We start from the raw sequence: 23046 nt of genomic DNA on the forward strand, positions 1-23046 counted from the left end.
TTAGCCTGAAGGCCCCTTAGCAGCCAGGGTAGCCCCTTAGAGCCCAGAGCAAGGGGGAAGAAGGACCAGAACAAACCAGAGGGCAGAATTTTCACACCCCCGAGGTGGTCGGTGACTGCAAGGCCATCTCTTCTCCCAACACTGACCTCTTACCCCCTCAGCCCTCCAGGATTGGCTTTCAGGTAGTCAGTAACCTGTACAGGTGCAAAGTTGGCAGGATGCTGGTGCAGGGTCACTATCTGGCTTGGGACGGGGGGAATGGGAAGGGCCTGAAGGCCCCAAGATAGCACTAGGTTGTTCTTTCAGTAACCTTGGCTTCCTGCCCAAGGGAGTAAGCAGAGGGAGGCTTTTCCAGGATAAAACCAGTAGGCCGATTCCCACCAGAAACCACCCTGGGCGAGGGGCCCCATTCTCACGGGGAGGAGGGGGAAGAGGCTGGTCTTCCCAGTGGGCAGAGTCGAATCAGTCGGCGCCGCACCCACTACATATAGCCATCGGACAGAGGCCAGAGAGCCGCCGGGTCAACACGCACAATGGGGCGCACGGAGCTGGTGGTCTTTGCCCTCGCCTGCTGCCTGGAGGTGGCAACCGCTGCTAAGGTAAGCGAGGGGTAGAGCGGAAGGGAGGGAGGGAGGGAAGCTGACGACTGCTGAGCCCATCAATGCTCTTGCCCGGAAATAGCACCTTGCCTCGGCTGTGCAATTCTCTGCCGTGGGAAAAGATGGGATGGTGGGAAAATCATGGACCTTAAGGGAGCTGCCGTCAGCACCCTTCCCTCTGTCACACAGAACTGCGGTGGGGAGAGAGGTCCGGGAGGGGAAAACAGGGATAAAAATCAACAGAGCAGAAGCAGCCAGATGTTCACAAGGCTCTGAGTTCTGCTGCTAGTTCCTCCCTCATCTCCTCATCTCCTCACCTACTTACACACTCGTTGGAACTCCTTAACTCACTCTCAGCTAGTGGGATCTGCTCCTGCCCACCGCCAACCCCTCTCCTCAGGACTCAGAGATCGACCTGTCAGAACTGATTATCTTGTATCTAGCCCAGCGCTTAGTTCGGGGCGTAGCACATAATCAGCACTAAACAGATACCGCTATTATGAGAAGCAGTAAGGGCCTTGTGGAAATAATAATAATAATAATTGCAGTATTTGTAAGTACTTATTATGGGCCAGACACTACTAAGCACTGGGTTAGATACAAGCTCATCAGGTTGGACTCAGTCCCTGTCCCACATGGAGCTCACAGTCTCGATCCCCATTTTACAGATGAAGTACCTGAGGTACAGAGAAGTGAAGCGACTCGTCCAGGATCACACAGCAGGCAAGTGGTGGAGCCGGACTTAGAACCCATGACCTTCTGACTCCCAGGCCCGTGTTCTATCCACTAGGTTATGCGGAGTCAGAGGACCTGAGTTCCAATTCCACTCCCTCACTTGTCTGATGTGACACCTTGGGCGAGTCATTTCACTTCTCTCAGTCTCAGTCACCTCATCTGCAAAATGGAGATTCAATACCTGTTCTCCCTCCTAGACTGAGAGCTCCCTATAGGACCTCGTTATGTTGTATCTACCCCAACGCTTAGTACAGTGCTTGACACATTGTAAACACTTCAAAAATGGCACAATTAGTAGTAGTAGTAATAGATCAGAAGAGACCCAAAAGACTTGGCAAAGAGCTTGTGGTTCTTTTTGTTCATAAACTGGCAGAGGGGGAAGACCAGGTTTCCCACTAAGGAACCCTCTGCATTAGCAGGGATCCAGGTGGGGCTGCGGGGGAGCTGCAGGGTGATTGGACCCCTGTAATCCTGGGCTGGAGGGATGGGCTAAGGGTGGAGGAGGTGAGTAGAACAGCACCTGAGCAGGTGGTGGGATTTGGGGGCTGTGCGGCCCCCCATACTGGAATGGACCACCATCTCCACTCACTGCCTGTCTCTCCCTTTAGCCTGTAAGCTTGTGGGCAGAGAAGGTGTCTACCAACTCTGATATATTGTACTCTCCCAAGCACTTAGTACAGTGTTTAACATATAGTAGGCACTCAATAAATACAATTGACTTCTCAGTACACAGTTAAGCGCTCAATAAATACAATTGATTGATTGCTGCATGGCCGTCTTGGCAGACAATCAGCTTGGTATTTAAGCGCTTATTATGTGCCGGGCACTGTTCTAAGCGCTGGGGTAGATACAAGGTCATCAGTTTGTCCCACGTGAGACTCACAGGCTTCATCCCCATTTTACAGATGAGGTAACCGAGGCACTGAGAAGTTATGTGACTTGCCCAAGGTCACACAGCTGACAAGTGGCGGAGCCGGAATTAAAGCCCGCGACCTCTGACTCCTAAACCCGGGCTCTTTCCACTGAGCCTGCACCAGTCTGAGCTTACTGGGATTTTAATTTGGAAAAGTCACCTCTTTTCTACCCAGACTACCCTGAACCGGACAACTGAGGGCAGGATGGGTGTGGGCTGCCTCAGGGAGACCCCAGAGGACAGGCCGGAAAGAGGAAGCAGTTCTGTCTCAAGCCCTGTGTGACACAGACAGAGACTGTGTCCAACTTCATTCATTTGTATCTACCCCAGTGCTTAAAACAGTAAGACTGGAAGCTTATTATGGGGAGGGGCTGTCTTGGTTATATAGTACTCTCCCAAGGGCTTAGTACAGTGCTCTGCACAGAGTAAATGCTCAGTAAATATGCTTAACAGATACCAAAAAAGAAAAAAAATGCCCCTAGTAGGAGTTGAGCAGGCTCTAATAACAATAATAATAATGATGGTATTTGTCAAGTGCTTCTTGTGTCAAGCGCAGTTATAAGCTCTGGGGTAGATGCAGGCTAATCAGGTTGGACAAAGTCCCTGCCTCCCATGTGAGGCTCATGGTCTTAACCCTATTTTACAGATGAGGTCACTGAGGCCCAGAGAAGCTGACTTGCCCGTGGTCCAAACCAGAGCTCCCTATCTTCCCACCCGAACCCTGTCTTCTCCTGGACTTTTCCATCATTGTAGATGTCACCACCATCCTTTCCGTCTCACAAGCTCAAAACGCCTTTCCGTCTCACAAACCCAAAACCTTGCCGTTATCCTTGACTCCTCCCTCTCATTCAAGCCACATATTCAATCCGTCTCCAAATCCTGTCAGTCTCACCTTCACGACATCGCTAAAACCCGCCCTTTCCTCTCCACCCAAACTGCTACCACATTAAGACAATCACTCATCCTATCCCACCTAGATTACTGCATCAGCCTTCTTGCTGCCCTCCCAACCTCCTGTCTCACCCTACTCCAGTCCAATCTGGCTTCCGTCCCCTCCACTCTACCGAGACTGCTCTCTCTAAGAAAGGTTCTGGTCACCTCACCCCCCTCCTCAAAAATCTCCAGTGGTTGCCTATCCACTTCCATATCAAACAAAAACTCCTCACCTTTGGCTTTTAAGCACTCCATCACCTTGCCTCCTCCTTCAACTCGCTTCTCGTCTTCTACGACCCAGCCTGCACACTTCGCTCCTCTAATGCCAACCTTGTCACCGTGCCTCCATCTCTCCTGTCTCGTCGCCGATCCCTGGCCCAAGCCCTACCTCTGGCCTGCAACGCCCTCCCTCCTCAAATCCGCCAGGCAATTACTCTTCCCCTTTTCAAAGCCTTACTTACATTTCCTCCAAGGGGCCTTTCCAGTCTAAGTCCAGCTTCTCCTCATCTCCCACTCCCTTCTGCGTTACCTTGACTTGCTCCCTTTGTTCTTCCCCCCTCCCCACAGCACTTATGTATCTATCTGTCATTTTATTTACTTATACTGATGTCTGTTTATTTATATTGATGTCTGTCTCCCCCCATCTAGACTGTGAGCTCGTCGCGAGCATGGAATTGTCACTTTAATAATAATAATACTGTTGGTATTTGTTAAGCGCTTACTATGTGCCGAGCACTGTTCTAAGCGCTGGGGGAGACACAGGGGAATCAGGTCATCCCACGTGGGGCTCACAGTCTTAATCCCCATTTTACAGATGAGGTAACTGAGGCACCGGGAAGTTAAGTGACTTGTCCAAAGTCACACAGCTGACAAGTGGCCGAGCCGGGATTCGAACCCATGACCTCTGACTCCAAAGCCCGTGCTCTTTCCACTGAGCCACGCTGCTTCACTCTGCTTTATTGCACTTTCCCAAGTACTTAGTACAGTGCTCTGCACACAGTAAGAGCTTAATAAATACAATTGAATGAATGAATGAACGAGGTCACACAGCAGACAGGTGGCAGAGCCAGAATTAGAACCCAGGTCCTTTTGACTCCCATACCTGAGCTCTAACCACTAGGCCACATTACTTCCACCACCACCTTCTGTTGGTCAGGAAGCCGGTGGTGTGTCTGAACCCTCGCAGAGGTGATGGGGCAGACCCGCTCCAGTTGTGGGTGGAGACTGTGTTTATCAGCTCGGTTATATTGTACTCTCCCGAGAGCTTAGTACAGTGCTCTGCACTTAGTAAGCACTCAATAAATACGATTGATTGATTGCTTGATTATTGCTAAGCCTGGTCTGGGCCCTCTGCCTTGCAGCTTGGGGTCGTGTACACGGAAGGAGGCTTTGTCGAAGGCGTCAACAAGAAACTGGGCCTCTTTGGTGACTATGTGGATATCTTCCGAGGCATCCCCTTCGCCGCCCCCCCCCAAAACCCTGGAGGCCCCCAAGCCGCATCCTGGCTGGAAAGGTACAGAAGCTTGGGGAGTTCCGAATGAGCCGTGGGGTCGGGGAGGAACGGAAAAGAAGAGGAAAAGGAAGGGGGAAAGAGAGGATACTAGACTGTAAGCTCGCTGTGGGCAGCGAATGTCTCTACCAGTTCTGATATATTGTACTCTCCCAAGCGCTTAGTACAGTGCTCTGAACATAGTAGGCACACTCAATAAATACGATCGATACCTGATTTCTCCTTGAGAGCTTCCGTCCCTCAGTCCACGGGGTCTGGGGGCCAGGGGTCACCTCTCACCACCCCTCTCCCCTTCAGCTTACTCTATTGTAGTCTCCCCAGTGCTTAGTACAGTGCTTTGCCTAGAGGAAGTGCTCAACAAATACCTTTGATTGATCCACAGGTACTCTGAAGGCCAAGGACTTCAAGAAGCGCTGCCTGCAGGCCACCATCACCCAGAAGGAAACCTACGGCGATGAGGACTGTCTGTACCTGAACATCTGGATCCCTCAGGGGAAAAAGCAAGGTTTGGAGCCGTGGAGGGCAGACTGGGAGGGTGGGGGAAGAGAAGGGAAGAGGAATGGGGAGAGGCTCTGGCCTGGATTGACCAGGGTAAATAGGATGATCGGACCACCGGAACCAGAGTGCCCGAGAGAGACCCGGAAAGGAGCGAGACTCCCGCCCTGACCTAATCCCAGGCAGGTCTCTGACTTCCTGGAGGCCCAGAAGGCCGAGGCGAGCGGGTAGGAAGTAATACGAAAGTTAGACTAGAAGAGAAGCAGCGTGGCTTAGTGAGAAGCAGCATGGCTTAGTGGATAGAGCACGGGCCTGGGAGTCAGAGGATGAGGGTCCTAATGCCGACTGCGCCACACGTCTGCTTTGTGACCTTGGGCAAGTCACTTCATTTCTCTGTGCCTCAATTACCTCATCTGTAAAAAATGGGGACTGAGAGTGTGAGCCCCATGCGGGACAGGGACGGTGTCCAACTTGATTAACTTGTTATCTACCCCAGGGCTTAGAACAGTGCTTGGCACATAAGTGCTTAACAGATACACTAATTATTGTTATCATTTTTAAGGCTTTAATCCTATCCGTCCGTCTTCCAGTCAGTGGGTCTGCTCTGAGCATTCCCTGACTGCAGAGTTCTGGGCTGGAGACTAGGGTGAAAAAGAAAGGAAAGGAAAGGAAGGCAGGACGCAGCTCTGGCTCCCAGCCCTTCTGTTTCTCTTGCCCCGCTCTCAGTCTCCCGGGACCTGCCTGTGATGATCTGGATCTTCGGGGGCGCTTTCCTGATAGGCTCCGGACACGGGGCCAGCTTCCTCAAAAACTACCTGTACGACGGCGAAGAGATCGCCACCCGCGGCAACGTCATCGTCGTCACCTTCAACTACCGGGTGGGGCCCCTCGGCTTCCTCAGCACTGGAGACTCCAACCTGCCAGGTAGAGACCCGGCCCCGGAAGGCAGGCGGCTCGGGGGTGGGAGACACCCTCCCCTCACCCCCCAACTCTGAGGCCTGGAGATCGCCCATCTCCTAGCCCAGACGTGGGAGAAATCAATCAGTGGTATTGATTGCTCACTGTGTGCAGAGCACTGTACTAAGCGCTTGGGAGAATAGAATACGACATAGTTAGTAGACCCGTTCTCTGTGCCTCAGTTCCCTCATCTGTAAAATGGGGATTAACTGTGAGCCTCACGTGGGACAACCTGATTACCCGTATCTATCCCATCGCTTAGAACAGTGCTCTGCACATAGTGAGCGCTTAACAAATACCAACATTATTATCACCCACAAGGAGAAACCCAAAGAAACTAGAGGGAATCCAAGAGCTAACTGCTCTCACATCCACTGCCCCAAGGAGAGAGAAGCAGCTGCTTCTCTCACTGGCTGAGGTTGTGTGCGGGAGAGGAGTCGGAGAGGGGACAAGCCCCAGGCTCTATCATGGTTTCCACCCGCCCCTGCCTTGGACGGGGTGGTCAACTCTCCTCTGGTGGCTGGAGGGAGTCCCACATCCCACTCCCCCGTCCCTGACGGCCTGCTCCCCCGGCACAGGAAACCTTGGGCTGAAGGATCAGCACATGGCCATCGCCTGGGTGAAGAGAAACATCGCGGCCTTTGGTGGTGACCCCAACAAGATCACCATCTTTGGGGAATCAGCTGGCGGAGCCAGCGTCAGCCTGCAGGTGCGGACTCTCCCCTCCCTGCCTTTCTCCAGGCGACCCCAGTCCTGGGGTGGGAGGATGTGGGAGCTGGTGACCTGACCAATCCTAGAGGGGGACAGAATCACAGCCACCCTGGGAGGGAGGGTAGGAGGGCATGGGGTGAGGAAGGGAGGACGTGGGTTAAAGGGAATGGAGGAGGTGGAGAGAGAGGGTGAGGGAGAACACTGAGCTGTCCATCTTGCAGACCCTCAGCCCTTACAATAAGGGTCTTATCAAGCGAGCCATCAGCCAGAGCGGGGTGGGCCTTTGCCCCTGGGCCATCCAGAGGAACCCACTCTCCTGGGCCAAGAAGGTAAGAGTACCAAGCCTGCAGGGAGGGAGGAGGGCAAGGAAGGGAGGGGATTCCAGCTCCTGGTGATCCCCCGGGCCTGGCTGTTCAACGGAGATGGGAGGAAAAGAGGCTAGGACGATTAGCTCTCCCCTCCAGCTTTGGGCTTTTTGGATCCACCTCTGTTCTCGCTCAACTACCTATCGCAGACATTCATTTCGGGTTGAGGAATACCCTGTCGCCTCCACTCGGGCAAGTCCCACCCCGAACATCACCCGGTGGGGCGGGTTCCGGGGCCGCCACTCCCTTTCCCTCCCCCACCCCTCGGGTCGCCTCGGAACCTGCCCGGCACGGCTGAGGTGCGGCACCGGGCCTCCCTCTCCTTGGCAGATCGCAGAGAAGGTGGGCTGCCCCACAGATGACACCGCCAAACTGGCCAAATGCCTGAAAGTCACCGACCCCCGGGCTCTGACGCTGGCCTTTAATCTACCCCTGGTCGGACTGGAGAGTGAGTGGTCCCGGCAAGAAGGGAGGGGAGAGATGCTGGGGGCTGGGGAAGGGGGCACCTGTTTTGAGGGGAGGGAGGGGCCTCAGTGGCAGAAACAAGGCCGGGGCAGTCATGTTCTGATAATAATAATTTTAGTATTTGTTAAGTGCTTACTATGTGTCAAACACTGTTCTAAGTGCTGGGGTAGATATGAGGTAATCAGGTTGGACAAAGTCCGTGTCCCACATGGGGCCAACGGTCTTAATCCCCATTGTTCAGATGAGGTAACTGAGACCCAGAGAAGCGAAGTGACTTACCCAAGGTCACACATGTGGCAGAGCTGGGATTAGAACCATGTCCTCTGACTCCCAGACCTGTAATTTTTCCACTAAGCTACGTTTTATAGATGGCTTCAGCCCTTCCCCCCCCCGAGGTTCAGATCCAGACCCCCGTTACTCCCCGGGCACCCATCTGATTCCCAGCCTATCTTTCCAGCATTCCATGGTGTCCAGAGAGACTGGCCATCGGTTCTCTACACCTCCCAGAGGACAGACAAAAGGAAATAGACTCTGGCAGCAAGAGAGACGTTGGCCAAGTCCAGAGAAGAACTTCCTAATAGTAAACGTCATCGAGATGGAAAAGGGAGTGCTTGGAGACCTTAAAGGATAGGCTGACCCAGTGCAGAAAGAAAAATTCTAATCAGAACAGTGTCACTCCACTCCCTACCGTCATCGAAGGGGAGAATAAGGTTCTGGAGTGAATGGGGTTGAAGAGGGGTCAGCCAAACACTAAAATGCTGGGCAAGCAGGTAGGGCCTCGGGGTAGAATAAAATGGGAGTTGGGGGGTTGGGGGAGCTGGGGAGTCAAAAGACAGCAGACGGTAGGGGCTGAGCGGCACAGTTCCTCTCTGCCGCCTTCTGCTTCCATACCCACGCAGTCCTTTCCGCCACAGAACCGCCACTCCAGACATTTTTCTTTTCCCAGAGCCGAATTCAGGCCAGTTGACTTCCGGCACTGGACTAAGCCTTCCTCCCTACCTCTGGCTCTGTGCCGGCTCGACTACAGTTCTGCCCAGGAGTTGAGGGGGCTGGACGTCTCCCCCGAACGGTCCAGATGGTAGGGGATAACAGGCCTCCAAAGCCACCTGCCTCCTCCCTCCCTCCCGTTCCCTCCAGAACCCCTGCTCTCTTACCTCGGCTTCCTGCCTGTCATCGACGGAGACTTTATTCCCGAGGAGCCCGCCTACCTCTTCGCCAATACCGCCGACATCGACTATATGGCGGGCACCAACAACATGGACGGGCATTTCTTCGCCATGTTTGATCTGCCCGCTATCAACAAGCCCTCCGTGGACATCACTCCGTGAGTGGGGATGGAGGGGAAGGGAGGCCGGAGGTCGGGGTGGGGGGGCCCGGCCTCGATGTCAAGCCCTCGGCCACCGGCCGGGAAGCCCCATTGGATGGGGGCTTGGCCTGAGGCCGGAGAGCCCTGTGGCGGCGGGATAGCCAGAATTGAGAATCCTGCGTGGGCTCGGGATCTACAGGGAGCAGTTTTACCAGCTGGTCGCCGACCTCACCAAGTCCAAGGGGGTCTTGGGGGCCAATGTCACCTTTGAAGAATACACCCAGACGTGGAACCGTGACACCACCCAGAACGATATGAAGAAAACTGTGGTTGACTTTGAAACAGACATCCTCTTCCTGGTGCCCACCCAGATGGCGCTGAAGTTCCACCTCGAAAATGCCAAGTGAGAGCAAGGGGGATGGCGGAATGGGGCGGCCTCGATCCTGGAGGTCTCTAGCATCAGAGGGCTGGAGGTGGTTCTTCATGAAGCTGAGGACGCCTGAGATGGCCCTGTCCCACCTTAGGTTTCAGCGTGGCGATCTCTCCCCCTCGGTCCCTTTACCCTCCTCCTCGCTGCTCACGTTTTCTGGCCTCGTCGGGGCCTCGAGCTGCCCGGGGACCGCTGCCCTGTCCCCTTCAGGCCTTGCTGGTCTCCCCCCGGCTCCAGACCTTAGACCCTGGGTTGGGCAAAAAGGCCAGTTAGCATTTCATCTGACAGTGGTGAACTACCGCCTGCCGCCAGCCAAGACCACATCTAGACCCTCCCCTACGGAGGCTGTAACAACCCCCATTTTATTCGTTAAACATTTGGACCGTCAGTTCCTTCGGTCAAACCTGATTCCTCCCTTTTCTCTCATGCGGCCCCCAGTGGGGAAATAAAATTGAGAAAGCACAGGTGATCACCGCCTCCTGATACCCATCCACGAGCAGGAGATGGCAATCCCCGACCCTCAACCTTCTCTTCTCCGTCCGATCTAAACAGTCCCGGCTCCTTTGGCCTATCCCTCGTAGCTCGGCAGGCAGGACCTCTCTCCCTGCTAGCCCTACTTGCTTCCCATGTCCCGCTCTGGCACATCCACTCGTCTGGGCCCCTCCTTCTGCCCCATTGACTCAGTGGACTCATGCTGACCTCCATCTCAACTGGATTCTAATCCCACTTTTGGCTTGTTCACTGTGTGACCTCGGTCGAAGCCACTCCTAATATCTCAGAGCCTCAGTTTCCTCAGCTGTAGAACAGGGATTCAATACCCTTTCTTCCTCCTACTTAGACTATGAGCCTTATGTGGGATGGGGACTGTCCCCTGCCTGATTTACTTGTATCTATCCCAGTGCTTAGAACAGCGTTTAGTCCATTCTAAGTGCTTAAATACATGGTGTAGTGGATAGAGCACAGTCCTGGGAATCAGAAGGACAGTTCTAATCCTGCCCCTGCCACATCTGCCGTGTGACCTCGGGCAAGTCACTTTACTTCTCTGTGCCTCAGTTACCTCAACTGTAAAATGACTGAGACTGAGCTCGCTGTGGGACAGGGACTGGGTCCAACCTGATTTGCTTGTATCCAACCCAGCGCTTAGTACAGTGCTTGGCACATAGTAAGCACTTAATTCCACAATTCTTCTTCTTCTTCCCCAGGAGTGCCAAGACCTACACCTACCTGTTCTCCCATCCCTCCCGCATGCCAGTCTACCCCAAATGGGTGGGGGCCGACCACGCCGACGACATCCAGTACGTCTTCGGAAAGCCCTTCGCCACGCCCCTGGGCTACCGGCTCCAGGACAGGACCGTCTCCAAGAACATGATTGCCTACTGGACCAACTTCGCCAGGAGCGGGTAAGGTGGCAGCGGCGACTTCCCCCAGCCCAGCGTGCCCAGGCCCGGTCCCAACTTTTAGAGGATGGAGCTCCCGGAGAGTGGGGAGAAAAGCCTACAAACCCCCACAGGCTCCCTGTGTGACCTAAGGCAAGAAGTCACTTAACTCTCTAGACCTCAATTTCTCCATCCCTGAAAGAGAAAGGAAGTGTTAATCCCTATTACTCCCTACCCTCCGGGCCGGGGTGAGACGGCAAGCGGGGAAAAAATAAACAAATAAAGGCGGGAAGGGTGTGGAGCCCCCGACATTTGTGGATTTGTCCTGATGAGAGAGGCTGCTGGATTCTAATGCAGCCCGACTACAACTGGCATGGACTCTAGGGATAAAAGGAAGAAATCCCAAAGGTTGAAGGCCTCCAAATTTAGATTAAACCCAGCAGAAAACTCTCAACTCTACAGGGCAGGAGAAAGGATTCACAGTCAGGGTTTCACTCAGAGTACAAAGGGTCTCAGAATAGACAGGAAGAGGGTACGAACGGTCCTGGGGTGGGAAGGAGAGGGCAGGATAGGAACCCGGATCCCTCCTTTGCCTCCCTCACCCGGGCCGGCCCTTCCTCGGTAGGGACCCCAACGAGGGCCATTCGGCGGTTCCCACCAAATGGGCTGCATACACCGATGAGAATGGCAACTACCTGGAAATCACCAAGAACATCAACACTAACTCCTTGAAGCAGCACCTGAGGAGCAACTTCATGACCTTCTGGAGCCAGACCTTCTTGAATCTGACCAGTGTGGTCACCGATGAGGAATAAACTCTGCCCTCCCCGCCTACGCCAAGCCGGGAACCTGTGTGGAAATGGGCTGACTCTCCTGCCCCGCACTCATGCTTTGAATAAAGCCATTACACTGCCTCTTGGCTGTCTGCCTGCCTGACCTTGGATATCTCCAAGCTCCTTGGGAACCGACCCCAGGCCGGCCCTTGGGGAAGGAGCGGTAAGCTCCCCGCCTCTCTCCCTGACTCCCGGAGTTAGAGAGCTAGGGCCTAGCGGGCTGGTCTGTGGCCCAGTATTCAATCCCCAATTCCTCCTTTGACTGGGCCTAACCTAACTCTGGGGGAGGCGGGCGAGGAGAAGCAGCATGGTCTACTTTCTTCCTCACACTGGGACAAAGATGAGTCCTCACCGCCCCCTGGCCCAGCCCTGCTAGGCGGAAGTTCCAGGCAGGAGCGGAGAGGACCCAGGCCTACTTTCAACTCTTTCCGTGGCAACTGACATGACCCCCCCCCCCCCCCCCCCAGGGAGAAACCCCCAACCTGGGGAGAAAACAGCATCCCACCTGCCCAGTCTTGGACCCCACCGCCCAAATGGGGAAACCGAGGGAGCTGGGCTCTTCCCTCAGCTGCCGGGGCATTCCGATTGTGGGAGTTTAGCTGGGCAGCTCTTCCATGAGGGGTAAGGGAGATAGGAGTGGAGTTGTCCAGTCGCCACAGAAACCTGAAAGTCAGTCAGAGCCCACCTGACCCTGCCATACTAACAGGAAGGAAACTCAGCTCTGTGTCTGCAATCAGCTTCACCTTGGGGGTCTGGGCCAGGTGGCGGCTCTCCTACGTCCACCCCTAGCCTGGCAGAAGAGAAGGTCGACCCTGGCCGGGTCACGGGAGGGGATGTTCGAGGACCAGGTGATGGCGTCACCCACGCCAACGCAGCGCCATTTCCCAACAACCTCTGTCCTCTACCCCAGGAGACTCGCAGGGCCTAGTGGTTAATGGGTAGCCCAGGTGTCAGTTCGGGGCCAGAGGATGGGCAACCCGGCCATTGTCACGGCGCTCCCGTCCGATGGGTGCTCTAACAGCAGCCTACCCTGCTACTGTGATGGGAGCAAGGAGATAGGTGGAAGGGAGCCTGAGGTCAGCAAGACGCAGATGAGTTTCCCACCAACCCACTCCCTGGGCCAAAGCTGCTGCTCAGCTCCACTTACGGATAACCAGGAGGGGACAGTAGACAACAAGATGACAAAACAGCACTGCCGTTCGGTGGTGTAACAGGATTTAGTAGAATGTACAGGTCTCACGTTCTCTATTTACATCCAATAAATATCGCCCCCAAAAAGTCAGTAAACATTTCTTTTTTTTACAAAAAAAAAAAAAAATCCAGTAACTTCCCCTCACCCCGGCTCCCCATCCCCTCCTTGTCATGTGACATCTAGAAAGCCCAGGGTCAGTGGCATTTTGTCGAGTGAGTGGCAGAGTCCCGGGTCGGCGTGGCCCCCACCCCGTCCCCGCCCCAGCCCAGGTGAGTCGTGCTTCTCTATTTACAAAGTGCCGCCGGAGGGCTAGTGGCCCGGCTCCTTCCCTGGGTGGTCTCCTCGCTGGGATGTGCATCGCGACGGAGTCCCTGGGGATGGGATCTTTGGTGCAGATCAGAAAGGCTGGAGCTCTGGCATCAGGCTGGTGGCTCAGGATGGGGAGGGGAAAGTGAAAACTACACTAAAAAGTGACCGTGGTGAGGTGAGGCGGAGGGGTGGTGTGGGGACACGAGAGCACAGGGTGGTGGTGAGATGCCATGGTACAGGAACCGTCTGGAGGGTGGACAGGGAGGAGAGTGGGAAGGAAACAAAATCAAAGAGGGTAGTGCCAGTCGAGTGCCCCGTGGGCAGGGGGCCCTCAGCCCCGAACGGGGAGGGATTGGTCCGAAGTGCGGTGCCCGTGTGCCTCCCCCCGGCCTGGATCTTCTGTCCTCACAGGCAGGAAGGTGGGGATCGGCAGGAGACGGTGCCCGTCGGCAACGTTCCTTGGCAATCGTCCAGTCCTCTGCTTCTTGGAAAGCAGAAAGGCACCTAAGGCACAGGGGCGGCTCGTGGGACCGGTCAGCCTGGGTCTCAGAGGCGTCATACCGGGCGGCGAATAAAAACAAACCGCTTAGAACAAGTCCCGAGGAAACCTGAAGTCCTACAGAGAGTCTCTGTCCGGCCGGGGCGAGCCCCCCCGGCCCCGATCCACCCCCGGGGCGTTCCTGCCCGGGTTTCACTAAGTGCTGATGCGAGGGCCCGGGGGCTCCTCTCAGGCTGGGCCCGATGGCCGGCCGGGGCTGGGGGTGGCGGGAGGGCTCGGAGCCGCCCCCAGCCCCTGGGGTGGGTGGACGGCTGGAGGAAGGAGCGTCGGGTCCGGTCAGAAGATCCCCTTGGCGATCTTGAGTCCCTTCTGTTTCATCCTGGGCAGGGTGGAGCTGGCTCCGTGTCTGACCTTCACCCCCTTGCTGAAGCCTCTCTTCTTCAGGACAAAGTCGTAGTTGGCAGCAGAGTTCATGGCGTAGAAGACGTTGGCGTTGTCGGGGATCTTCAACTCTGGGGGCGGGCGGCGGGGGAGAGAGAGTGACAGGGATCTTAGCTCGGTCTCACCCGCCGGCCGGGGAGCCAGTCGGGGCGAAACCACAGGTGACCAACTGGGGGGGTTGGGGGACGGAGGGCAGGTGGGGATGCTGTTTGTCCTCTAGCTGCCATGGAGAACAGAAAAGGGGGGAATGCTACCTCAGGTCTGCTAGCGGTAAACCAATTGGAGCTAGGATGGCCTCAGTGCATCTCCTGGAGGAGAAGAGGGTGTGGGCCTACAGGAAGCAGATTCTAGGGGGCTGAGACTTGGAACTCTAAGCCAGTCAATCGTATTTATTAAGCGCCTACCGTGTGTAGAGCCCTAGACTAACTGCTAAGCAATATAACCGATGGTGGTCCAGGTCATGGTTCTGGGGGCCTAGGACTCCTGGAAATTTGGGAAAGTCCTTCTCCGCCTAGATATTCACTAGGGAAGGGATTCGGTTGAACGACTCTCCAAGGGGTCAGAATGTGCTCCACTGGCCCCTCGGTGAGACGGACAGGGGACAGGAGCAGCAGAGGCTATTGGGAAGCGGGTGTCGCTCTCCCCACCAGGCCCGAGCCACCTCAGACACATACCTCTCTCCTCGGAGATGATCTGCACCAGCTCGTAGTCCTCCGGCTGGTCCCCGTCCAGGTTGTGTTTGGCCATGGCCTTCCGGATCACCACTGGGGTCTTGTCCTGGCTGGTCACCTGAAAGATCATCGCCTAAGAGTCACGCTTTCCTCCATCCACGTCCCCCATGACCATTTATTCCATGCTCCTGCCTCCAGGACTGCAATGTCCCTACTACAGTCCTTCAAAGCTGGAGCTTTCCCATATTCTTTGGTGGGATGTTCTTTCTCCAAGCAAACCTAAATCCCTGTTGCTGCAGCCCAGTCCCTCTCAAACCATCAGTGGTATTTGTTGAGCGCTTATAGTGTGCAGAGCACTGGACTAGGTGCTTGGGAGAGAACGATACAAGGGAATTGGTAGACCCGTTCTCTGCCCACAAGGAGCTTACTATTTATTGCCATTGTTCTTGTCTGCCTGTCTCCCCCATTTAGACCGTAAGCCCGTCAAAGGGCAGGGACCGTCTCTATCTGTTGCCGATTTGTACATTCCAAGCGCTTAGTAAAGTGTTCTGCACATAGTAAGCGCTCAATAAATACTATTGAATGGAGTTCATTCAACTGTATTTATTGAGCACTGTGCAAGACACACATTAATATAAGTATGGATTTAATAATAATAATGGTATTTTTATGTGCCAACCACTGTATTAAGCACTGGGGTAGATTCAAGATAATCAGGTCCCTCATGGGGCTCACGGTCAAAGTAGGAGGGGGAACAGGTATTGCATCCCCATTTTGCAGATGAGGAAATTGAGGCCCAGAGACTTGCCCAAGGTCATACAGCAGACAAGCTGCAGAGGCAGGATTAGAACCCAGGACCTCTGACTCCACGCTCTTTCCACTAGGACACAGTACTGCTACGTACTACTTCTACGGATACGTACGTAAGTCCTGAGGGGTTGAGGGTGGGGTGAATACCAAGTTCCCAAAGGATACAGGTCCAGATGCACTTGGATCTCACGAATCATAACAATAATAATAATAACGGCATTTCTTAAGCACTTACCACGTGCCAGGCACTGTACTAAGTGCTGGAGTGGATACAAGCAAATCGGGTTGGACGCAGTCCCCAGCCCACGTGGGGCTCACAGTCTCAATCCTTATTTTACAGATGAGGTATGTGAGGCCCAGAGAAGTGAAGTGACTTGCCTAAGGTCACACAGCTAAGTGGCAGAGCTGGGATCAGAACCCATGACCTCCTGACTTCCAGGTTCACGCTCTATTCACCATGCCATGCTACTTCAAGAGCCTGCTGGCCTCCAGATTCTCTGAAGGAGTGTTTCACCCTGCTCCGTCCCACAGGAGGCCCCACCCCGTACTCCCTCTACCCCCGGCCGCTCACCAGGATGCTCTTGTACATGTTGCCATTGTCCACGGCCAGGCTGACGCGGATGATGCAGCAGTCGTCAATCTGCTGGTTGTATAGGGGGAGGGAGAGGGAGGAGTAGCTGGAGACGCCCGAGACAGAGCGCTTGTGGGTGCGGGAGGCGGCCACCGGCGTGGAGGAAACGGAGGAGGACGAGGCACTGCTGGAGCCAGAGCCAATGCCCGACGTGTCCAGGGACGACAGGGACGTCGACTCCCAGAACTGGAGGGTGCGGGAGGGTTGGAGGGGGTCGTGGGGAGGGAGACACACACGTTACGGAGGGAACCCCCGAGCGGCTGCCTTGGTCGGCGTCTATCCTGGGGTAGGGGCGGGAGGTGGGGGCAGGACGGAGACCGGAGAGCGGTGTGCAGCCCCCGGCTGAGACAATGCCAACCTTCATCTCCCGAAGAACGTCGGACTGACACCTGGGAAGGTCTTGGCAAGTGCTAAGCCATTTCCCACTTCCCTCCTGTCCTTCCTGCTTCATTTGCCTGGATTTGCTAAGCTCCGGGCCAGTCTGGGCAATTCTAGCTCAACCTTTATACTCTCAAAGTGGTCATTTCATTCCGTTCTTCCCCCCAGCACCCAACCCCACCTCTCCAAGCACCTCTTCCTGCACCACCCCTCTTAGGCAGAGCACTTTTCGGGGCTCCCATCTAGAGACTGAGCACTCCAGGTATGGGAAAGAAAGGAGGATCCCAAGCCTGAGGTGAGGTGAGCCTGGGACTGAGTGTGAGAGGGGAGGCTGCCCCCCGGGCCCCCTCCCCGATCCCGCCGCCTCGCGGGGAGGCCGACACGGACCTTCTTTTCCTGGCAGTCAGGCGACTCGGGGACGAAGGTGATGTTGATCTCCTCCACGTCGGAGCTGGACGAACCGGCCGAAGTGACGCTGAGGGAGTCGGCGGCGTCCCCGCTGCACAGGTAGGGCCCGCACTTGAGCTGGTCGAACGACTTCGAGTGGGAGCTGCCGCTGGCGCTGGGCTCGGCACTGGGGGCCTGCCGGCTGGAGCGGACACAGAGGTCAGCCGCGGGTGGAGGCCCCCAGCCCAGTCCGGCCCCCCCGGGCCAACACGGTCCGCTTTAGCGCTGGGGCCCGGATGGACGAGCAGGAGACCGAAAGGAGATTCCTCATCCCTGTCTCCCCAGGGAAGAGACCTTGGATAGAGAGGGGATGTTCCCATTGACTATATTGGTTTGGCCCTAAATCCGTCTGGGCGAGCCCCTCCTCTAAAGGCCTCACATCCTCAGGGTTGGAGCAGGGCAGCCTTAGCACAGGTCCTCAGAGCCCAGCCCCCGGCCCCACCAGTGACCCTGGAGAGCCCAAGCCCACCCTGATGGGGAAGCTTGCGTCATGCCAGCTCCCACTTCCTTCCAACCGCATGCCAGCTGCGCCCCGGGCAGGCCACAGGCACTCACTCGCTCCAGCGTTTGATGATTCCAGTGTTTTTCTTGGCCTTCAGGGTGTTGCTGGCCGATTCTGACAGGGGTTCCAGCTCACAGGACAGGCTGTAGCTGGGGGACGGGAGAGGTACGCGTGAGTAACGTCCCGGGGCCTTCGCGAAGGGGGACTGACTCAGGGATTACCAGATCAATGCTGGAAGCTTCAACCCCTTCTGAGGCCCCGGAGTCCTGGCCCAAACCCGTCTGGCACCACCAAGAGGAGCACAGGGCAGAACACGGAAGCCACAGTGCAATGCCCTCCCTGGGGTGAGGTGAGGGGCCGGGCAGCAGCTTCAAGGGCCCGGGGGAGTGCCACGTCTCTCACTTCCCGGGGGATCCCACTTTCCTCAACACTTGGGGGACCTCACCTCTCAGCCTCGCTGAGCTTCTCCACACCCCGGAACCAGTCCCCGAAGAGCTCAGCCGGTGTGAAGCTGTAGTTGTTGCAGGCTGACTGGAGTAATTTGATCTGTGCGATCACCTCAAACTCCTGTGAGGAAACAAGGAAGATGAAGCGGGGGGTGGGAGTACGTGGGGAGGTCCGCCTCACTGGGCTCCTTTCCGCGAGCCCGGAGGGTCTCTGCTCTTAGACACCTCGTTGAGGGCTGCGGGGATAGGAACCTCGGGGCGGAGGGTGGGGGTGAACAGAATAGGGATGAGGATGGGGATAGAGACACGGGCAGGGGTGGGGACGTGTCCCACACAGGATCCACTCCTCTGGGCTCCCGCCCTCAGGAAGGACTGGCCACTCAACCCCTTTCTTCCCTCAGGAGAGTCAACACCCCCTCACCTTTCTCCTCTTTTCGAAGTTGATCAGGCCACCCTGGAAGGCAGAATACGGATGTAGTTGGAACTGGGTCTCTTTCCCACCCTTTGCCCACTGTCCCCTGAGAGAATCCTTCCCTGTAATGGGGCATATGCCACTAGGGCACGGCACACGACTACGTTATTTGGGCAGCGGCCGCAATAAGGGGTTAAAAAAGATTCCTCCCCTCCGGAAGGAGACTAAAACCTTGCTGAGGGCACTGTGGCTGCTGAGCTGACAGAGCCCCAACCTCTGGAGCCAGTCTGCTCTCCCCTTGGGCCGATTCTGGGAGTTTTCTCTAGACTCCCACCCTAAATTGTGGATAGGGATTACATCTACCAACTCTGCTGTATTGTACATTCCCAAGCGCTTGGTACGTACAGTGCTTCTACACACAGTAAGCGCTCAATAAATACCACTGACAGATTCTGCTCCGTCAGGCCCCCATCTTTCACCCACACTTGGCTCGGATACCCACCGAAATCCGGATGGCTGCTCCTACAAGCAGTCCAGCCCAGTCCTCCCTCCCCCAGGTCTTGGTCTCTGGCAGGGTCACTCACATCCAGGTAGTCCTTCATGGCTGTGTCCAGCATCACCAGGTCCGTGAGGAAGGTGCCCAGGTAGGGGATGGTGCCCTGCATTACACCCTGTGCCATCGGGAAGGGGAGAAGTGGGCACGGGTCCCCAAGGCCTCTCACCCCTCCCTCCCGCCACATCGATGCAGGATCCAGAATCCATCCCGGACCCCAGCAACCAGATTCCTGAGGTCCCACTGGGAGCCAGATGGCGAGGACCCCCAAACCAGGGGCAGCACCTGTTGGGGTCAGCTGGAGAGCTCTGTTGGGCCCCAACACTCAGCAACCTTTCTCAGGGTCCCTGCCGACACGGGCCCAGCCCCAACCCCCTTCTGCGCTCTGCCCCCCCTTCCCCCAGCAAGGAGCTCCAAGAGCAAAGAGGGCACCGCTTGGCAGCTCACCATCTCCCGCTGCTGCTGCTGCCTCTTCTGAGCTCTCTTGGGGTTGATTTCCAAGGTGGCAAATTTTGAAGTCCCCTCCTGGCACCAGAGGAACACGGGAGAGGGATCAGGAGGGCCCTATGGGCAGAAGCCAGAGCAAACCCCTCCCTTGGGGGCATTCCCTTTACTCAACTGGGAATGTATCTATTGTGATATGATACTCTCCCAAGCTCTCAGTACAGTGCTTTGCATACAGTAAGCACTCAATAAATTCAATTGAATAATAATTTATGGTATTTGTTAAGCTTTTACTACGTGCCAGGCACCGTATTGAGCCCTGGATTGAATGAATGAATGACATTCCCTAGCCAAGACCTAAAAGCCAGGTCTTCGGCTGTTCCCACTCCCAAAGAGAAGGAACCCAGGCAGCTAACCCTGACTGTCCTGCCAGAGGGCCCTGGCCTACCTAGAGGGGAGGAGCAGCGTGGTCTAATAATTACAGCCCGGGCCTGAGCGTCAAAAGGACGCGGGGTTCTAATGCCAGCTCTGCCACTTGTCTACCGTAACCATGGGTAAGTCACTTTAACTTCTCTGTGACTCAGTCACCTCATCTGTAAAATGGGGATTAAGACTGTGATCCCCTCATGGGACAACCTGATTACCTTGTATCTCCCCCAGCGCTTAGAACAATAATGGCACATAGTAAATCATCACCATTAGTATTACCACCATACCGCTCTTAGTACAGTGCTCAAAGTAAGCACTTAAATACCATTAAAAAAAAGAGGAGGAAGAGGAGAGAGCTCTGGACCAGGGTTTGGGGGCTACCCAGAGATAATAGCTTCTTTCCCCTCCAACCCTCGATTCCTGGGTGGGACCTCGGTGGAGGGCCGAAGATGCCTCCCCCTCAGCCTCCCACCTTGATGAGAAGTTCCCGGCTGAGGGAGTGGTTGTTCTCATCCGAAAAGATCTCCGACAGCTCGTGGAAGATGCGGAAGCTCTCCCTGTGAGGGACGGGGAGAAAGGAGAGGGGCTCAGAGGCTCTGGAAGGAAGGGAAAGCCAGGCTGCCCCACCCCCCCCGGATCAATCTCTTCCTCCAGGAGATGCCCCAGAATGCTTCTGCGAGAGGCGTCGCCCAATTCCAAGAGACCTTGCCGCCGGGCGGCTGGGAGAGATCCACCTTCCCATGGCATAGCGTGTCCACCTACCGGGTCACCTCGTCCCAGGTCTTCTTCAGCCGGTGGACGGCGTTGCACTGCAGGGCTGAGAGGATGGCTCGCAGGGAGGAGAAGTTCTTGAGGATCCTGCACTCCTGGGGAGGAGGAAGGACGAGGCGGCATGATGGCTGGCTCAGGGGGCCCCCGGAGGCAGATAAGGTGGTCTCCATGGAGACGGGAATGCCCCTTGACCCCCTAAGTTCCCGCGGGAGGGGAGCCAAAGCAGTTCCCATGGCAATGGCGAAGGAAGGCGGGGGCAGGGGCGGCCGTAGCCCACAGCCCCAAGCGGCCCCGACGGTCGATCCCTCCCGCCCCCCTCGCTCAGCTTGGGGTCCTGGAGGGTGCTCAGGGTGGGCTCTGGTCATACCCGGGCCACCTCGATCCAGCGCTCCACCACCTTGGCCCTCTGCTGGGCCTTCAGGGACCGGTCCCCCAGGCAGGTGGCGATCACACAGTTGGTGACACAGTTGAACTGGGAGACGGTGGCCCGGATGGTAGGTGCCAGGTGCTCCTTGCCCTTCTTATCCCTCTGGGACCAGATACAGCCCAGGCAGTGGTAGGGCACCACCTTCTTAAATAACTCCTGCAGATGGAGAGATGGAGGGGGGGAAAAAAAAATATCAATCACAGGGCCAGAAAGATCATCTGGCTCGGCCCCTCCACACACACACCGTGCCCAGGCATGCAAACGTCTAGCTCGTGCAGGACGCTTAGTCTATCCTGAGGATCTCCGGGGATCGCCCACCACAGCACATATATACATCTCCGTAATTTATTTATATTAACGTCTGTCTCCTCCTCTAGACTGTAAGCTCATTCATTCGTTCCATCATATTTACTGAGTGCTTACCGCGTGCAGAGCACTGTACTAAGCGCTTGGAAGAATACAATAATAATCAGGCACATTCCCTGGCCACAACGAGCTTACGGTCTAGCGCACGAGTTTACAGTCTAGAGGATTGTGAGGAAGGAATGTGTCTGTTATATTGTTGTGTTGGACTCTCCCAAGGACTTAGTACAGCGCTCCGCGGACAGTAAGCACTCAATAAATACGATTGATTGGTTGGTGCTGGAGACTCCACTGTCTCCCTCGGGAGCCAGCTCCAGGATTTACTCCCTCATCTCCGCCCCACTGTCAGAAGACCCGTTATTCAGTCCTCCCTCCTCCTGGCCCGCCCGCCCGTTATCTGCTCCTCGGGGATGGGGTGAGGGAAAGGCCAAGAGTCCATCCAAGGCCTGGGACAGCCGGCCCCCATAAGGTGTTACTGTTGCCTTCCTGCTGCCTGAATGCAGGCAGGCAGGAAGTCGATGGTCTCTTGAGGCTGTGGGGGCTCCGGGAGGGGAGAGAAACCAGGCCCCGCTACTCACCGCATCCATCAGAGTGAACTGCTCCGCCACCGTCTCCGGGGAGAAGGCCAGGAAGTCTGGCTTTCCCTCTCCCAGACCGTTCTCCTCAGCCGCCTGGAAGGGACAGCTCACGGCCTCCACAGGCTCCACCGCCTCTGCCTCCACCGCTGCCGCTGGGGGTAGCAAGGAGGGGGGCCCAGGGGTCAGGACCGCGGGTCCCGAAGGGGCCACGTCCCCAGGCCCCGTTTCTCAAGCCTCCACCGAGATGGCGCAGCCCCCGCCGCCGCAGGACACGTCCCCCCGGTCCCCTCACCTTCCGGCTCAGCTGCGCTGTGCTCCTGCCGCTGGAACTGGGCCAGCAGGAGACGTGCCCGGCGCTCCAGGTCGGAGCCGGCGATGTTGTGGCGGACGTAGGTGACCAGCTGCTTGAGGCAGGAGAAGTCTGGCGGCTGGCGGAAATCCTCCGAGTACTGGTCCAGCCAGGCGCCCAGGATGGAGGAGACGGTGCTGAGGAGGGAGTGGAAGCTGCAGGGTCGGCCTTGACAGCCCTAGCTACTCTGACGATTCTGAGCCGGGCAACGGCTCCGCTAGGGGAGAAACTCTTTCTCCACCCCGACAGGGAAAAGCCAGCTGCCCACTGGTCCTTGCAGACAGACTCCCAGTGCGGTCAAATTGAGCTCCGCAGCCCTCCGTTCCTGAATCCTGGATCCTATGTATCTGGAACTTATTCTGTCGTATTTATTCAGTTGCATTTACTGAGTGCCTACTCTGCGCGGAGCACTGTACTAAGTGCTTGAGAGAGTACAATATAACAATAAACAGGCCCATTCCCTGCCTATTTAGCTCACTGCCTCTGGGAGGAGGGTGAAAAATCCATCTTCCTCCCGTATAGCATCCCCTGGGAATTCCAGGGAGAATAAGTTCCCAAGTTCGCTGCCCCCCCCGGCTCAGTCTGGCCAGATGGCGGAGGGAGGAGGGTGAGTCACAGACGGTAAACTCATTACAGGCAGGGAATGTGACTGTTACATCGTACTCTGCCAAGTGCTCTGCATAAGATTGACCTATCTGGCCCCACCCAGGTCTGGAGGTCCCCATCCCCCCCCAGAAGCTCAAGCCAGGGCCACCAAGGAGGACGG

The 23046-nt window shown here is 56.1% G+C and overlaps 2 protein-coding genes across 6 annotated transcripts in view; one reads left to right on the top strand and one right to left on the bottom strand.

Moving 5' to 3' along the window:
- The first annotated feature begins 444 nt into the window (after positions 1 to 444).
- CEL (carboxyl ester lipase) lies at positions 445 to 11709 on the top strand. The gene is given in 12 exon segments (XM_007672778.3): positions 445 to 599; positions 4542 to 4646; positions 4648 to 4693; positions 5073 to 5195; positions 5912 to 6109; positions 6721 to 6851; positions 7075 to 7182; positions 7549 to 7666; positions 8821 to 9007; positions 9189 to 9392; positions 10622 to 10819; positions 11421 to 11709. Coding segments are annotated over 12 exon segments (1674 nt in total). The 5' UTR covers positions 445 to 533; the 3' UTR covers positions 11611 to 11709.
- A 1112-nt stretch (positions 11710 to 12821) lies between these two features.
- Positions 12822 to 23046, bottom strand: part of RALGDS (ral guanine nucleotide dissociation stimulator) — a 91850-nt gene continuing 81625 nt past the window's right edge. For 3 of the 5 annotated variants that reach the window (XM_029062943.2, XM_029062942.2, XM_007672779.4), the window contains exons 5-18: positions 22224 to 22417; positions 21932 to 22083; positions 20931 to 21146; positions 20555 to 20658; positions 20265 to 20349; positions 19367 to 19444; positions 18951 to 19037; positions 18376 to 18408; positions 17954 to 18075; positions 17562 to 17657; positions 16947 to 17148; positions 16122 to 16367; positions 14744 to 14858; positions 12822 to 14140 (exon numbers count right to left, since the gene is read on the bottom strand). In XM_029062943.2, the coding sequence (XP_028918776.1) occupies positions 13965 to 14140; positions 14744 to 14858; positions 16122 to 16367; positions 16947 to 17148; positions 17562 to 17657; positions 17954 to 18075; positions 18376 to 18408; positions 18951 to 19037; positions 19367 to 19444; positions 20265 to 20349; positions 20555 to 20658; positions 20931 to 21146; positions 21932 to 22083; positions 22224 to 22417 (1906 nt within the window). In that variant the 3' untranslated portion in view covers positions 12822 to 13964. The remainder of the gene's footprint in view (positions 14141 to 14743; positions 14859 to 16121; positions 16368 to 16946; positions 17149 to 17561; positions 17658 to 17953; positions 18076 to 18375; positions 18409 to 18950; positions 19038 to 19366; positions 19445 to 20264; positions 20350 to 20554; positions 20659 to 20930; positions 21147 to 21931; positions 22084 to 22223; positions 22418 to 23046) is intronic. The other 2 variants (XM_007672781.4, XM_039911780.1) reach the window with 2 other exon arrangements.

Source organism: Ornithorhynchus anatinus, chromosome 4 (genome assembly GCF_004115215.2).
Source record: "Ornithorhynchus anatinus isolate Pmale09 chromosome 4, mOrnAna1.pri.v4, whole genome shotgun sequence".
Lineage (NCBI taxonomy): Eukaryota > Metazoa > Chordata > Mammalia > Monotremata > Ornithorhynchidae > Ornithorhynchus > Ornithorhynchus anatinus.